Here is a 15,617-nt window from a genome sequence, read left to right as displayed (position 1 = left end):
GGTCCATAGGTCCCTTTCCCCAGCCACACTTGCCAACTCATAATGTGCAGACCTGTAAAACCTCCACAGTGCAGCATCTAGGAGGCATCCATATCAGATGTCTGTTGGTTGGATTAAATTAGAAGTTTTTTTCCTCATTGATCTGCAAAGCACTGACCACCATCTGAAATCAAGCTGAACTTTCTGTTTAAAAATCTTACATGTTAATGAAGTGTTGGGATTTAATGCTTTTTCCGAATTGTTTCTCTTCCCAGTATCTTACCTCAATCAGATTTACCTTCTGTGTTAAACCTTTTTAAAACTCAGATGACTTGTTGAGTGCTGACAAAGGTGCAGGCCCAGCTGTGGGTGCACGGAAGAAATTCTGGCAGCAGTCCCTCATTCTGGTTTCTAAAGGAGCCTCCCTGACATTGAAGGGAAACGTGTATGAAATCTGTGCTCTCTAAATATACTGCATATGGTTCAAAGACCACTTTTAAAGTTTGTTTCGTACATGGATTGTATCCGTACATAGTTTAGCTGGATTACATTTACACAGTACAACACTCTGCAGCTATTATCCTGTAGTTAGAATGGGAATGGGCAGCTTGTAATAACACAACAATAAAAAGAGACAAGTAGGTGACATACGATACTGTCATAAAGAATTTTAGTGTTTTAGTCAGATGGCAAACATTTGACAGTCTCAATATAGAAATGGTAGGTCAACATTACTCACAGTGATACTGCCATTCATTCCACTTACTCTTTAAAGGTGCACAGGCTTCAAGGCTGGCCACCGTTCTGCATCTTACCTGACTACTAGCACAACCTTACATGATGCTTTTATCTCTTCTGCTGACTTGATTGTTGTATGGGGGTTAGAAATGCTATTTAATTTCTAATTTTCTTAACTGTTGCTATCGCTGATGTTTGCTCAATCCAGAGAAAAAATAATATTTAAGCAAAATTTGTTGTTATCAAAAATATAGGGAGTGACAAATTCTGTATTTTTTTATTTACTGGCTATTATGTGAATTTCCCCTTGGGATTAACAAAGTATCTATCTATCTATCTATCTCTAAAAAATGACTACTCATTTTATGTTATGATTAAGAAATTCAAACACCAGTAAAATAATTTTTATTTAATAAAACCATACAAGCTGTTTTTGAAATGGCCTATTACTTTGTATTATGCTTAAAAAAATACAGGCAGTGTAATAGCACATATAACATAAGAATTTGTGAATAAATAAATAATAAGTAAGCTCAAAAACAAGCACCCTTGTCAAGAATGCAGCAAAAGTACAAGAGGGCGTGGCAGGCGTAGGGGGTCCTGACTTATTTTCGTGGTACAATGGAGGACCTTTGAGGAATAAAAGATGAGAACAACTGTCTTTGGGAGTGAGACATGAACATTGTCTACAAGAAGAATTGCAGGATAGAACAGAGAGGAAAATGTTCAATTGGATGTCTGGAGTGTCATGGAGTAAGAGGATGATGAAGGCTGAGTTACTACTTGGTGTGGAGGCAATGGGCATTATGCCGAGGAGACATAGACTAATGTGGTTTGGACATGTGCAACAAAGGGATGAGCCACAGACTAAGGGTGAAGACAACATGTTTCTTAAAAATGCTTAGAATCAAGGAGAGTGTAGCAAAAATATCTGAGGGACAAACTGCTAACCTAGGAATCTGGAAAAAGATTGTTAAATTGGGGATGATGATTAATTCCAACTGGATATTTTGAATGGGGTCCTCATTTTATTCCAAGCATAATAATTCTAAAATGATCTCCACAGATGCTTTCAGCACAACAGTACGACTTTAAGGATACCTGCCAACTTATAAATCCTTTATCATTTTTATATTTTTTTTGATATAGTGATAATAAATTGAAATAAAGTGAGTAGAATTTATTTTGCCCCTTTAAATAAAAGCCAGAAGAATACACACCTGTTGAGATTAAGTCCATTCTAATTTTTCTTATTACTGCATATAAAGATTAAGCAATACACCCTTAAAATAATCTCCCCCTTAACTTACTAAGGGTACATGTAAAACATGACCTTACACACAAATAATTAACAGAAACAGGATGCCTGCCATATATCTGCTGGAATAGAAAGATAATAGAAAAAAAGAATTATCCAATATACTATTAGGTTAAAAATGGTATTCTGAAATGCCAGTGAGACTTACCTGTAATAATTTTAAACTAGTTTAAAAAATAATGACTTCCAATAAAAGAGAATTAAAAACACACCTAATGGTACGGAATCATGATGGTATTGATTCCTGATAGCTGCCACAAGGCTGTTACCGGGTCTGGCCATTAATGATGCTCCTCGACTCCTTGATACCTCAGATGCCTACATGGAAAATGATAGTTAAAAACATTAAGATTTTAAATAGTGTTTTCAATATAGCTATGTAATAAAACGACGGTCAGTATACAACTGTTTCAAGTATCTCTGCTATTTACAACAACAACAACATTTTTTTTATATAGCACATTTTCATACAAACAATGTAGCTCAAAGTGTTTTATAAAATGTCAAAGAGAAGGTTATAAGGAAAGAAAAACAAATAAGATTAGGCAATAATATTAAAGATTAAGTATCAAAGAAAGAAAAAAACAAATTAATCTAAATGATTTTAAAAACAGATGAATATCATGCAGAAGAGTAACATCCTTATACACAGAGTCATGATTTAAGTCTCTATGGATGAAATGGTCAAATGATTGGGAGGTGAAGAAAAAAACAAAAACAGCAACCAAAAAAAAAAAAACTCCAGTTAGGCTGGAGAAAAAACAAAATCAGCAGGGGTTCCAAGGCCAAAAGACCACCCAGCTCCCACTACGCATTTTACCTAACTTAATATTCATAATTCATTCTTCTTTGTTTTCATGCTTCATATGATAAGATTTGCTGAAGTCGGTCTTGTGGACAGCTGGGACACCATCATCAGAGGTGGCTGCATGATACCTGACTAGACTATCTGACAAGACTTTAGACTTATAATGATATAAACCTTGAGATATTTAGGACAGGTACAATAAGCAGACTCTGTTGACACCAAAACAACTTACCTGCCACTCAAAATTATAAAATGGATTACTCTCTTTGTAAGCAGTACTGTGATATACTTTACAAGACACCCAGAGCTGGATGTAAAGATGGTACAGGAGGTTCAATTGCACTTTTACAAATATGCCGTGGGAATGATATGGCTGAGGTGGACATTAACATAAGTAAACACTGGCACAATATATATAACCAGATCCATTACACTGCTGAAACACTGCAATTGGAATCAAACCAAATCATCTTCAATATTACTAAACATGTCCCCATATAAACTTCTTTGTTTACAGGACCACTGCCGCAGTGAAAACCTTGCTAAGATGTAATTATTGGGTTGGAGGGGCCAAGAAGTTCCTTTCAAAACACAAAATGCACACGAGATTTCTGAATACACTGTTGAACTAAGGGATGATTTAAATGTGGTGTGTGTGTGTGTGTGAGAAAAGTGAGCCAATGCACCCAAGACATTTCGTAAAATGTTACAATATGTACTAAATCAGTGGCAGAAACTCCAAGATCAGTGCAGAAACTACACTAGTAAAACTGATCATTTTAGATTTTAAGTAATTCTGCAAAACAATATTCTTTTGATGTCTTTTAAGGTTTCCTCTGGGTGCTCCGGTTTCCTCCCACAGTCCAAAGACATGTAGGTTAGGTGCATTGGCCATCTTAAATTGCCCCTAGTGTGTGCTTGGTGTGTGGGTGTGTGTGTGTGCCCCAGCAGTGGGTTGGCGCCCTGCCCAGAGATTTGTTCCTGCCTTGCTCCCTGTGTTGGCTGGGATTGGCTCCAGCAGACCCCCATGACCCTGTGTTAGGATATAGCGGGTTGGTAACTGATGGATGGATGGATGTCTTTTAAGGTTTTAAACTTTTCACTATGTAAATCCTCACTGAAAAGCACAAGGTGCATGTAACATATGATTACACATGCTATAAGTTTTCTAAGAAATGAATATGGATACTGTCAATGACTTTTGTGAGCTGGTCAAAGTCTAAAAAATGTAGTGAGTTTCTGCTAAAACTCCATCCTATCTAGAAGATTATATCTAATCCTTTTGCCATGTTGTTTTAGTGAGGCCACAAGAACATCAGATTACTTTTACATGTGGTATTCCTGCCCTCTAATGGTCTACTCAGAAATTACAAGTAAATCCACAAATTTGATTATCTTCTTTTGTTCTAACATTGTAAATGTGCTTTCTTCTTTGATTCAGCATATAACCCCTTTATTACACTAAACATTTGGTAAATAAAAAGTATGACTGATAGTACATTTGTTTCATAACATTTTTTAAAAATTCCTGAGTAATATTATTTTCAAATGTTTATATCTATTGATAGGATTGCTTGCTAGTTCTCATACTGTGTATAATGGTTAAGTTGGTTGTGAGTTTTATCATTTTTTTAATAATTTTTTTAATGCATATATATCCTTTAACAGTTTATTTTAACAGTATATTGTCAAAACATGGTTATTTTTAAAAAATGCATTGTTATTCGGCTGACCAGACGTTCCTTTTTTCTGGGACAATATTATTTTTATACCGCATTCCAGAACTTAACAAAACGTCATGTTTGTCCGGTTGTTAGCCAGCCGTAATGCAATGGGGGGCCCAAGTTGTTGATTTTATGTACTTTTTTTATAAAGCTCAATATACTACATATAATGGAGCTTCAATTTTATGTACATTTTTATAAACCGCATGGAACACCATTTGAAACTCCTTTGGGGAGACCCCCAAACCTTCAAATGGTTCATTGATTTAATTTGCATCTACCACATTCACCAGTTAATTGATAAGGCAATCTGTTCAGCATGATGATGGTGATCATCATCATCATCATCATCATTATTATTATTATTCTTAGAAATTCCAAAATATAAAAGGTTTACTGTGGCACTGATTAGTAGAAAAACTGCATAAACATGCAAGCAAAACCTTAAACTTATGTGAAAAACAAACATTTGCATCACTCTTTTTACATGTATTTACAATAGCTGGGAAAAGATTTAAGATTTTTGTATTGTGAATCCCTCTTTTCTGCTGAAAGAATCATCGAAATAGTTCATAGACTGAAGCTCCTGCCTGGACTATTTTATTACAAATTAAATAAAAAATCCTGCAGCACAAAAACACTGAATGAGCTGCTCAGTTCTATTGAAGCAAATGACAAAATAAAACAGGCTTACATAAAAATGAAAAAAAGTTTGCCGTTCTGTCATTCAGATCTACTTATGCAGATTGTCATAGGCCAATATTTACACACATATCCATACTTTATCACACACGTGAAAGTAGGGAGCATCTTCAGGGCATATATATGTCAGATATAATGCCACCCTGAGCCGTGGGTTGGCACTGCCATTTATGCCCTTTCCACTTTTGCCCTTCAGGATTAAAGAAAAGAGGCTTGAAGAGCAGTGACGTCACTTCTACTTCCACAGGAAATTCAGCCCCTTCTGCTCCCAGGGAATTTAAGACTCAAGATCACCGGATGTTGCCAATCATTTGCGGGCTCACGTCTGGTAAGGTGCACTAATAGCAGTGTTTGCTGAAACATATCTGTTATATTTTTTGTATTATTTGACTACTCCAGCCTGCCGAATTAAATGGTGTTCACTGACTGGAGCCATAACTTTTTATCTTTCTGATTCAGTGTTATTTGTTTTTCTTGTAAGTTGCTTATACCATCTGTAACTCCAGATCTGTAACTGAGAGTTGCAATTCCAGTGTCCTGGAGCTATAAGGCAGCAGTTCTAACCACTACAGCAGTGTGCAATATATGATTAATACATTTTATTTTCTGAGAAAACTACAAACATACTGTATATCATTGTCTTAATGCTCTACGATGGTCAACATTAGTATAAAATAAATTTTAAAATGAAATATGAAAGAAACATTTTCTAGGGCCAAAAAGTAGAAACACAATAAACATTAGTTAGTAACTAGCTCAGCCTGACCAACTTCAGTGCAGCATTGATTTGATATAATTATTATACTTAATATTAGCTTACCCATTTTCAACTCCCCTCATGTGGGCAGCACTGATTGTAAGGTGCACTAGGTACCATCCCTAGAAAGAGGAGCACTCATGCCCACACCTACTCTCACTCATAGCACTCTATTTTCCTCTCTACATTTTACTGGTCTCCCAGTTTAAGAGTTTATTTTGAATGGCGGCATTGACGATCCCAAAAGCTTTAGAAATGGTTTTCTGGAATAGCTTTGGATTTAATGGTTGGGTATAGAACTTCACTCTGACAAAGACTGTTAATATTTATAAGATTTATAAAGGAAAGAATTCCCGATTGTCTTCTATTGTATTCAATAGCTGGCTGTATGGATGTCTTTCTTTAGACTGATTGAATTTGCAGGGAAAAAGACACTTAACTTTTTCAATTAAAACATTTCAATAGCATCTGCAATGATCTAAGTGAGCAAAAATAAAAAATAACTTGCACATTTGTCTCATCTTTCTTTTTATATGTGTCTTTGGTAGCATGGGTTAGGCAACTTTTTCACTAAGTGAAATTCAAAACAGGTTTGAATTTAACAAATATAAATAAAACCAAAGCATTTGAGCAGAGGTTGAGCCAAGCTTAGATCAGAAACCAACCAAAGTGAAAGCCAAAAACAAATTCCCTGAACACAATATAAACCATCTTGGCACTCGTACCTCTCCTGCACTGTAACTCCGCAGTCTCTGCAGATGCTGTCTGTGTGTCAAATGGTTTGGTAGACGTCCGTTCTGTAGAGGAATCCTGGGATCGATGAATGTTGTTGCCCGACTGTTATGATCAACGAAGAAAGACTGAAATGCAGAAAAAAATAAACTATTCTAGTCACATTTAAGTTCTAAGTTTATTTTAAATGCATAACCATTTTTTAAGTTTAATATTTTTAATTATAAAAGCATATATTATTTATATATGTATAGTATATGGAATAATTTATTCATATTTTATGTGTCTCCTGAATCTGAACCTTGTGTATTATTTATGTTGATTACATCATCGCCCGTTCAAAAATCAATACAATTATTGAATGCTCCATAAAAGCTAAATATAGCACATATGAAGTAAAGTTCAGTTCCAATGTGCTTTTCTTCTATATTGTTAAAACTTGTTCATGATTATTTCTTATTTTTCTTTCTGGTTGAATTTAATAAAAAAAATGAATTTAATTTTTAATGTGAAAAAAATAGCTGCGTTCATTTTTTACCCATAAGGCACTGTATTTCAAACATAGCTTAAGAGGATGCACTCTCCTTATCCAGGCTGCTACACTATTATAAAACAAAGGGTAAACTAAGAGACACTGTAACATGCAGAGAGTCATAGGTTATGGTTGCATGCTGTTATATGAATCCTCAAAACTACTTAATCCAGCAGGAAATATGAAATGCAGTTTTAGAAAAGAAACTTTTTAACTTATTTAACCTCTTAACTCAATTATTACACTTACCTTGCCTTGCTGGTCTGTTTTGATTTCCCAGCCCCGTGGTAGTTCGAGCTGAGTATCTGCAAACTTGTTGAGGAACGTCACTAGATCCCTGTTGTGCTGATAACGTTCAAAGTTACGAGCATCCCTGCGAATCTTCAGAATCATGTGCTTTAGACAAGTACTGTTAGTAAACATTCGATAGGCACTCTGAAAAAGTGAAAAACAAAGATATTTACATTGCTGCAATTTCAAAAACAAATCATAAAAACTAATATGAACAAATGTAATATTGTTAGCTGTTACACAAACATTTTCATTGTCATTTACCTCCTATTTGTTTTTGGAACCATGCACTAAATGTGCTGACACCTACTAATTAATAGTGTTTCTATTATTTTTCTAATCTGACAAAACAGAACCAGAAACATAATATCGATTGTTTGTATAGCTTTTTAGATATTTTGCACTCTTCACCAAATATTGGTCATTAAGGGTTCAATGTAATTTTGATATAAGATAATTAGCAGTATCACTATTTGTCATCAAATGATAAGGTATGAATTTCAAAAATGTATTTTTATGTCAACAAGAAAAGAATACAAAGCAGTTGTGTTAGTGAAAAGAAAAATTGAGTTCATATACAGCTGTGTCAAACAGGGTATATAAAATATGTCCTGTTTATAATTTCTGCTATACATTTGGGTGATCAATTAATTACATGCAGACAAACATACATCAACAAGCAACCATCAGGATTGATCCTCATGCCTCCTTGGCAAACAACTGAAACTGTGTGTGTGTGTGTGTGTATATATATATATATATATATATATATATATATATATATATATATATATATTTATATATATATATATATTGTCACACACGTGTGCATGGGAGGCAGCTGAAGGGCTTAGAAAATACTGCTTATACATCTGCCCGGGGGGGCGGGGGACGCTGACCCTCTTTCTGAGTTCTCTGCAGGTCTTACCCGGGAAATCCCACCAGGAGCCGCCATTTCCAGGAAGGACACATCACTTCCGGTTCCGCCCCCCAAGGATGAGGTCACTTCCGGTTCCGGGCCAAAGGATGAGGTCACTTCCGGTTCCGGCCCAGAGGACGACATCACTTCCGCCTCTGTGCTATAAAGCACACTGCCTTTGCTCTGGCAGGCAGTTCTGTTTTGGACTCTGTTGTATAAACTGTTTACAATGCCTCAAAGACTTTTGCAGTCAGGAAACCGAATTAAACGGGTGGCTGCCCCAAACCTTTCCACGCCTCTGGTCTCCACTTATTACAATATATATATATATATAAATATATATATTTATATATATATATATATATATATATATATATATATATGTGTGTGATTAGGAGTCACAAATATAGTGAAAGGGGGATGAAGTCTCCAAAATAAACAACAAAAGCAGTTAAGAGTCTTTACTATCCTGACCAGAACAGGCTCAATTCAAGGTAGTCTGACCTCTCAACTACATTGGCAAGCTTTGGCTAACCCCCTAAGCAAACTCTAATCCTAACCTAAATCTTTAAAGATATTTACTTACAAAAAAATCACAAAAAGCACAACATAGCAAAAGGCAAAATAAGGGCAAAAAGAATTTGAAGAAATTAAAGAGTTCATGAATTTGTTCCAGACTGTTTGGTACAAGCTAGAATTAGCACAAAATATTCATACATATATGCAAAATTTAGGAAGAAAAAATTTCCCAGGGCATCTAAAAAAATTAATTATGTCCACCAGAATTGTTAATGGTAGCTTCTTTGATATGGAGAAACCAATGATGGGTGTTTAGTATGAAACAAGCAATTTATTCCTGTTTGTAAACCAGGACATTAGAAGAATAAAAACATTTAGGAACCAGTGAAACAGAAGCAATAAATAAATAGTCCATTGAAAGTTTATTTGTTCTAAAAAGTCCTTCTGGCTTAGGTATGGAGGTTCGTAGTAATGTTCAGACACCAATCCTCCTATTGTTCTCCTTCCTTTCAGTTTGTTCCCCACTACCATTGGCTCATCGCACCACTGCCACCAAAATGTCACAATATGGGTTGGCTGCAACTGCCTTAACCTTCTTGAACCCGGGACTGTTGACAGCCATTTACTGAGATGAGCCAACAAACAGTCAAGAGTAGGTGAAAAAATTCTTTTGTGCCTTTATTTTATAAAACAATCATGTAGGGTTCAGAACACCAAAGTGTAAAAAGTGCTGTGCTCTTTAAATAAATGAATAATAATCCAATAAAAAGATGTTCCTCCTAGAAAGTTAAAATCCACAATAAAATAAATAAATATTCTAATGAAAACTGTGTAGCAATCAGGCTTCTTTGTTTTTCTCTCACTGTCTATCTTGCTCTCCCTACCCAGTCTTCTTTTGATCCTTAATTCAGGGGTGCTGAATTCATGGACCCCCATGTGCTAAATGAGACAACTGGCTGTCTCTCACATCCGCATGTGAATGCTTGGCCCGCCCATTACTCACTAACACCATGGAGCTGCTCCACCATCCTTCAGCTCACACCCATGTTCCTCTCAGCCTGAGCTTACTGTTTATTCATTTAAAAATCGCTAACGCCATACACCCTATTGTGCATCACCACAGAATGCTACACAAGTCACTACTTTTTGATGTGCAACCCTGTATTTGAGACATTAATGTTTCTTTATTTTTCTTTGCTTTGTTTACTTGACCTATCTTAGGCTGAAAATGTTTTTTTTCTGAAAGCCAAATTGTTCTCCCTTCAGCACTGGTTAGTTTCTATAACTACACATTCAGAGGTGAATAAATGTTGATAAATTGGCTGAGAAAAATAATGGAAAAAAAGTATTTCAGAAGCAAATTTCTGTAATGTTTGTTGGGTAAGATCCCTTGGATAATGAGTAATCATCTCATGACATACAGTATATTGTATGTTATCTACTCATAACCTAACATATGGTAACTATATCATAGTTTGGAAATTTTAAAAATGTATTTTCCTGCTGGGCGACTGTACACCTACTTACATAGTTTGCATGGAGCACAGTGAAAAACTCAGGATGCGTTATGAACTTGACGGCTGGGCACTGCAGCAACAGTGTGATCTTTTGACTGTTAATAGGAGATGATGGCCCCTCTCTTCTTACGTCTAAAAAAACACAGTAGGAAAAAAAGTAATTATAGATAAAGAAATTGATTTTTTGTTGCATAGTTTATGCTGGAAACAAAATAAAATAATTTTACCTGCAGTCTGAGGAGGAAAATCTGAATCAGTTTCACTTGCTCCTGATCTTTCACTTCGGCGATTGCCGCTATCATCCTCTGTTCTATCTGTTGCTATTGTCCTCTGAATGTTCTGATATCTAAAAATAACATTAAGATTTTAAATGTAACGTTCAATTCAACATATCAACAAACTTTATATTGCACCAAATTCTAAGGATTAAGAAATTGTGGCTAAAGATCTCACATTAATTCCTACAACGTGCCTTCATCAGCTTATAATGGCAGAAGCATTTAATTGCATACCAGACTGGGTTTAATATTAGTCAACAACAGCTACCAGCCACATTATTCAAAGCACATCAAATCATAAATTAAAAAAATAAACCATCTTTCAGATCTATGGAGATTTTGCTATCCTTTCTCCAGACAATATTCCTTCTTTTAAATAGCACAGCATAATTATTCACTACTTCTTTATCTATAAGTCTTTTGCCGTTTATTGCATTTTATAAACATCATGCAGTTATTATTGTGGATTATACTTCTCTGTGTTTTGGAACATAAAGGACAAGTTTGGTATTTTTCAAGTCAAAGTTATATCCTCACAGTCATGATGTATATTAATTTGCCAATTGAAACTGTGTTCTAAAATGACACTTCTTTTTATAAATTTTTAAAAATATCTTGTCTGTTCCTCAAGTTTACAATGAGGCTTTGCAGGGGTGTCAAACTGCAGGCCTGGAGGGCCGCAGTGGCTGCAGGTTTTCATTCTAACCCTTTTCCTAATCAGCGAGCATTTTTCACTGCTAATTCACTCCTTAATTTTAATAGCCCTGTTTTGGAGGATTCAGTCCTCTGAATTGATTTCTTTCTTCAATAAATGACAGTCAAACAGAAATGAGATGTGAAATGAGCCAACAGATGACCAGCTAAACTAGGATTTCAAACTCCAACCAGTCTCTTAATGAGAAGCCAATTCTTGCTGTTATTTAATTCCATGGCTTATTGCTGCTCCGATTCTGCCAGTACAGACATTTCCAAAACTGTTGATTTTTCTGTTTTTTCTAAGAACACCGTCCAAATGTTTTGGTGACCTGAGAGATGAACCTTACAGAGACCTTCACCTTTCTTAATTTTTAGATATTGTGTGATGGGCACAGTTGAGCTTGCTTTGTGTCTCATTATTGTTTGGCTGCTAATTAAGGAAAAAAGACACATCTAATAGGGGCCTGATTCAAGTTAATTAAAATTAAGGAAAAAGAAGTTAATTAGCTGCCAAAACTGGTCACTAATGAGGAAGATGGTTAGAATGAAATCCTGCAGCCACTGCAGCCCTCCAGGACTGGAGTTCAGCACCTGTGCTTTCGAGTATTGGGGTCCAAAGATGAAAGATGAATCCTTAAGATTTACCAAATATGTCCACTTTGAAGTAACTAATATTTAAATTTAAGATAATTTAGAGGCATCTTTGTGATACATTACAGAAGAAATGCAGAATTATTTATTTTATCACAAATTCTTGGTCCTATTTACTTGAGGTAAGGATATGTTTCTTGTTTATTTGCCTGCTTGCAGTGGCTGTCATGAGTGGAGTTATGACAACCCATTACATAATGTGTTGTTATTTTACAAAGCGTACAGAGCCATATACATGGGAGTGTAGTGAAAAGAGTTTCATTGTACCTTCTACACACAGCTATACATCATAACTGAACTGATTACACTGCATTCAATTTTTAATAAAACCCTTAGGTTATTGAAAGAACTAAGCCATCTTTTCTGTGGCATGTCTTGCATAAGCACGGTCGAAAAGAAGGTGCCACAACCATTTACAGCAGGTGTTCATCAGCTGAAACATAAAAAATATTCCACTTCAAGCCCTGGCTACATGCCTGCACAATGTTTTCTCTCACTGAAGCACATGCATGCTTTAATAATCCAATGGCAGCACACAGGATATTTGAAAAGTAAAAAAAAGCTTCTGTATAGTGAGAGAATATAAGCAATTGCGTGAGTTTTGCAGTTATTATTGTCTAGTTGTCTGCACCTGCGCATCAACGTTCAATGTCAATAATGGAGCTTGGCAACGACTTTATGAGATAATTCTGCTCACTTGGGCCTGAAGGGTGCTCAACTGCCACGAAGAAAGATAAACTTAGCAAAGTGAGGCACACAGTTGGGCTACTTCTAAAATGGCAGACTCTGTCAGTAATGGTTTGCTTCTTAAAACAACATAGATGTGCTGTTTTTCAATAAGTGTGTTATCTCAAGATGCGGACCAGTACATTTTTGACTTTAAAAATTGACGAATTCAGTTCGTTTTAAGTCTCTTTGTCTCATCGGGACTCCAAGTATCCTTTAGCTACAATATAAATACAAGAGCAGGTTAGTTATTTTTTAAATTTACTAGGGGGCTCAGCCCCCTCCTCACTTCACTCACCAACCCACGGGGGGTGATCTCGTGCCCAAAAGGTGTCAAGGCACTCCTCCATTAGAGAAAGTGATTATATTTAATTAGATGGTATATAGTTACTTGAGTATTTCACTACAACTGCCTATTTTAAATAAAAATCTATACTAATAAAAGGCAAAGCCCTCACTGACTGACTGACTGACTGACTGACTGACGGACTCACTCACTCACTCACTCACTCACCACTCACTCACTCATCACTAATTCTCCAACTTCCCGTGTAGGTAGAAGGCTGAAATTTGGCAGGCTCATTCCTTACAGCTTACTTACAAAAGTTGGGCAGGTTTCATTTCGAAATTCTACGCGTAATGGTCATAACTGGAAAGTATTTTCGTCCATATACTGTAATAGACTGCAGCTCGATAGCCGTGGGAGGCGGAGTTTCGTATTAAAGCATTTAACCAATCACATTTCAGCCATCATTTGTTGCCAGGTAGAGAGGCTTTCACAATCCTTCAACCAATCAGATTTTGAGTTGGTGTCAGTAGGGCCTTCTAGCAGGCGTACGGCAACATCACCGTATTCAGACCCATTGATTGGATAGAAGCTGATATGAGGAACTCTACGAGGCCACTGAACGCACCGTAAACGCTCCGAGCGAAAGATCGTCACGTGCACTACGGCCAACTCCATGGCAGGATTCTGGACAATATTATTTGCCAGACACAGACCAGATTTCAAGACCATGAAAACCTGATGTTTGTCACGCTCTTCGAGCCCCAGAAGTTTCGGGAATACAAGAAAAATTTCACGCATGCAGCCTTCTCCAGTTTAACACAAGAGCCACAGAGCGCTTTTTGATCTGTCTCGGCTAAAAACAGAACTGATCTCCTTGAATTCCTTCATCAGAAAAATCTGAATGACAGCATGGGGCAGCTGTTCACATTGGTATATTTGGCGGTGAGCATTCCCGTGTACACTGCTTCTGTCAAGCGGACATTTTCAGCCCTAAAGCGAATTCAAACTTATGCCAGAAATACCATAGGGCGGGTTCGCCTTTCAGCATTAGATTCGATAGCGATAGAAAGTGAGGTTTTGATGGAACTGAAGCGCACAGATAATCCGTACGACAGAGTAATTCACCTGTTTTTGAGGAAAGAGAGGAGGATGGATTTTGTTTACAAATAATCCAAATTTTTGGTGAGTAAGATGTTGCAATTTTCCTAAATAATATTGCAAGTTTATGAGTTATTATTGATGTTTTTTATGTGTGTCGCGGCTGTGGCTGCAGTAGAAAGGAACTTGTTCATCCCTGGTTTGTCTATTCAATAAAGGCATTCTTTTATTGTGGCTACAGGAGTTATCATATATATATCCCGATCTACATACTGTCAAATAAATGAACCACACGCAGTGGCGCAACACGAGAGGCTTCGCCTCTAACGCTGACGTCCGAGGTTCGATTACCGAGAGGGGGTGCAGTGAGTGTGTACGCCTGATGAGCCCAGAATTAGGGCGAAACACGTGCCGCGTACTGTTTGCATTATTTGAAAGTAAAACTATTTCAATACATATATCAGTGCTTCCCGATTCATTCAGTATGAAAAATACGAGGTTAACGCAGAAAAACTGATGTCCGATTGAAGCTTTATGAATAATGGATACTTTATTTGCCATTAATAATTGTTTTGGTAAAGCCATACTCAGTGTAATCCTCCTTCCATTTTCTAATTTTTTCGCGATTAGCCATAATTAAATGAACGGTAAAAAAGTAAGAGCGAAGCGAGGGTGACTTACTCAGGCAGGCAGGAGACAGCTCAATAGCTTGCAGGCTCGATGTCGTGCGCGTCAAGTTGATCTAAATTGCGCAATCAGATTCGAAAAAATATATCTTTTCAAGTTCTATTTGGATAAAAATAGGTTCTATTTAGTCGACAGAAATATGTTTGGTAGGAGTGTAAGTTGAATTTAATCTTTAAATTTCTATGGTGAAGAAAAATGTATGCAATGACGACTATATTTAACTTACACTCCTACCAAACATTTCTGTCGACTAAATAAAAATGACTTATATTTAAAATTTAAATAGAACTTGAACAGATACGATAGTTCATAATACCAACGCAGCACTATGTGCACGTAAGAGCAGCAGTCATCCGTTTTAACAAGCAGCATATTGCACTGATACGAAATAGCCTTCCCATTTAATTATTTAGGAATGGATAGATAAATTAAGATTTTGTACAAATAATGTTTTTCATCAAAGGGTATATGTATGTATGTATGTATGTATGTGTGTGTGTGTGTGTGTGTGTGTGTATATATATATATTGTGCATATATATATACTGTTAGTCGAGGGTTTCACTACATACACTGAGGTTGGTCACCCACTTCTTCATTTGAAACTCCCAAAGTGGTAAAGATATATTGATAAACATGTAAAATAACAAAAGCATG

General features: G+C 36.2%; 1 protein-coding gene across 1 annotated transcript in view; it reads right to left on the bottom strand.

Annotated features, from left to right (window-relative positions):
* Positions 1-15,617, bottom strand: part of LOC120529580 (E3 ubiquitin-protein ligase HECW1-like) — a 471,213-nt gene that overhangs the window by 108,476 nt on the left and 347,120 nt on the right. Inside the window, exons 13-17 of the mRNA XM_039753493.1 lie at positions 10,764-10,882; positions 10,547-10,668; positions 7,540-7,725; positions 6,752-6,886; positions 2,248-2,353 (exon numbers count right to left, since the gene is read on the bottom strand). Coding sequence (XP_039609427.1) covers positions 2,248-2,353; positions 6,752-6,886; positions 7,540-7,725; positions 10,547-10,668; positions 10,764-10,882 — 668 coding nt within the window. The remainder of the gene's footprint in view (positions 1-2,247; positions 2,354-6,751; positions 6,887-7,539; positions 7,726-10,546; positions 10,669-10,763; positions 10,883-15,617) is intronic.

This window comes from Polypterus senegalus, chromosome 5 (genome assembly GCF_016835505.1).
Source record: "Polypterus senegalus isolate Bchr_013 chromosome 5, ASM1683550v1, whole genome shotgun sequence".
In the NCBI taxonomy this organism is placed as follows: domain Eukaryota; kingdom Metazoa; phylum Chordata; class Cladistia; order Polypteriformes; family Polypteridae; genus Polypterus; species Polypterus senegalus.
This window is presented reverse-complemented; position numbering and strand designations above follow the sequence as displayed.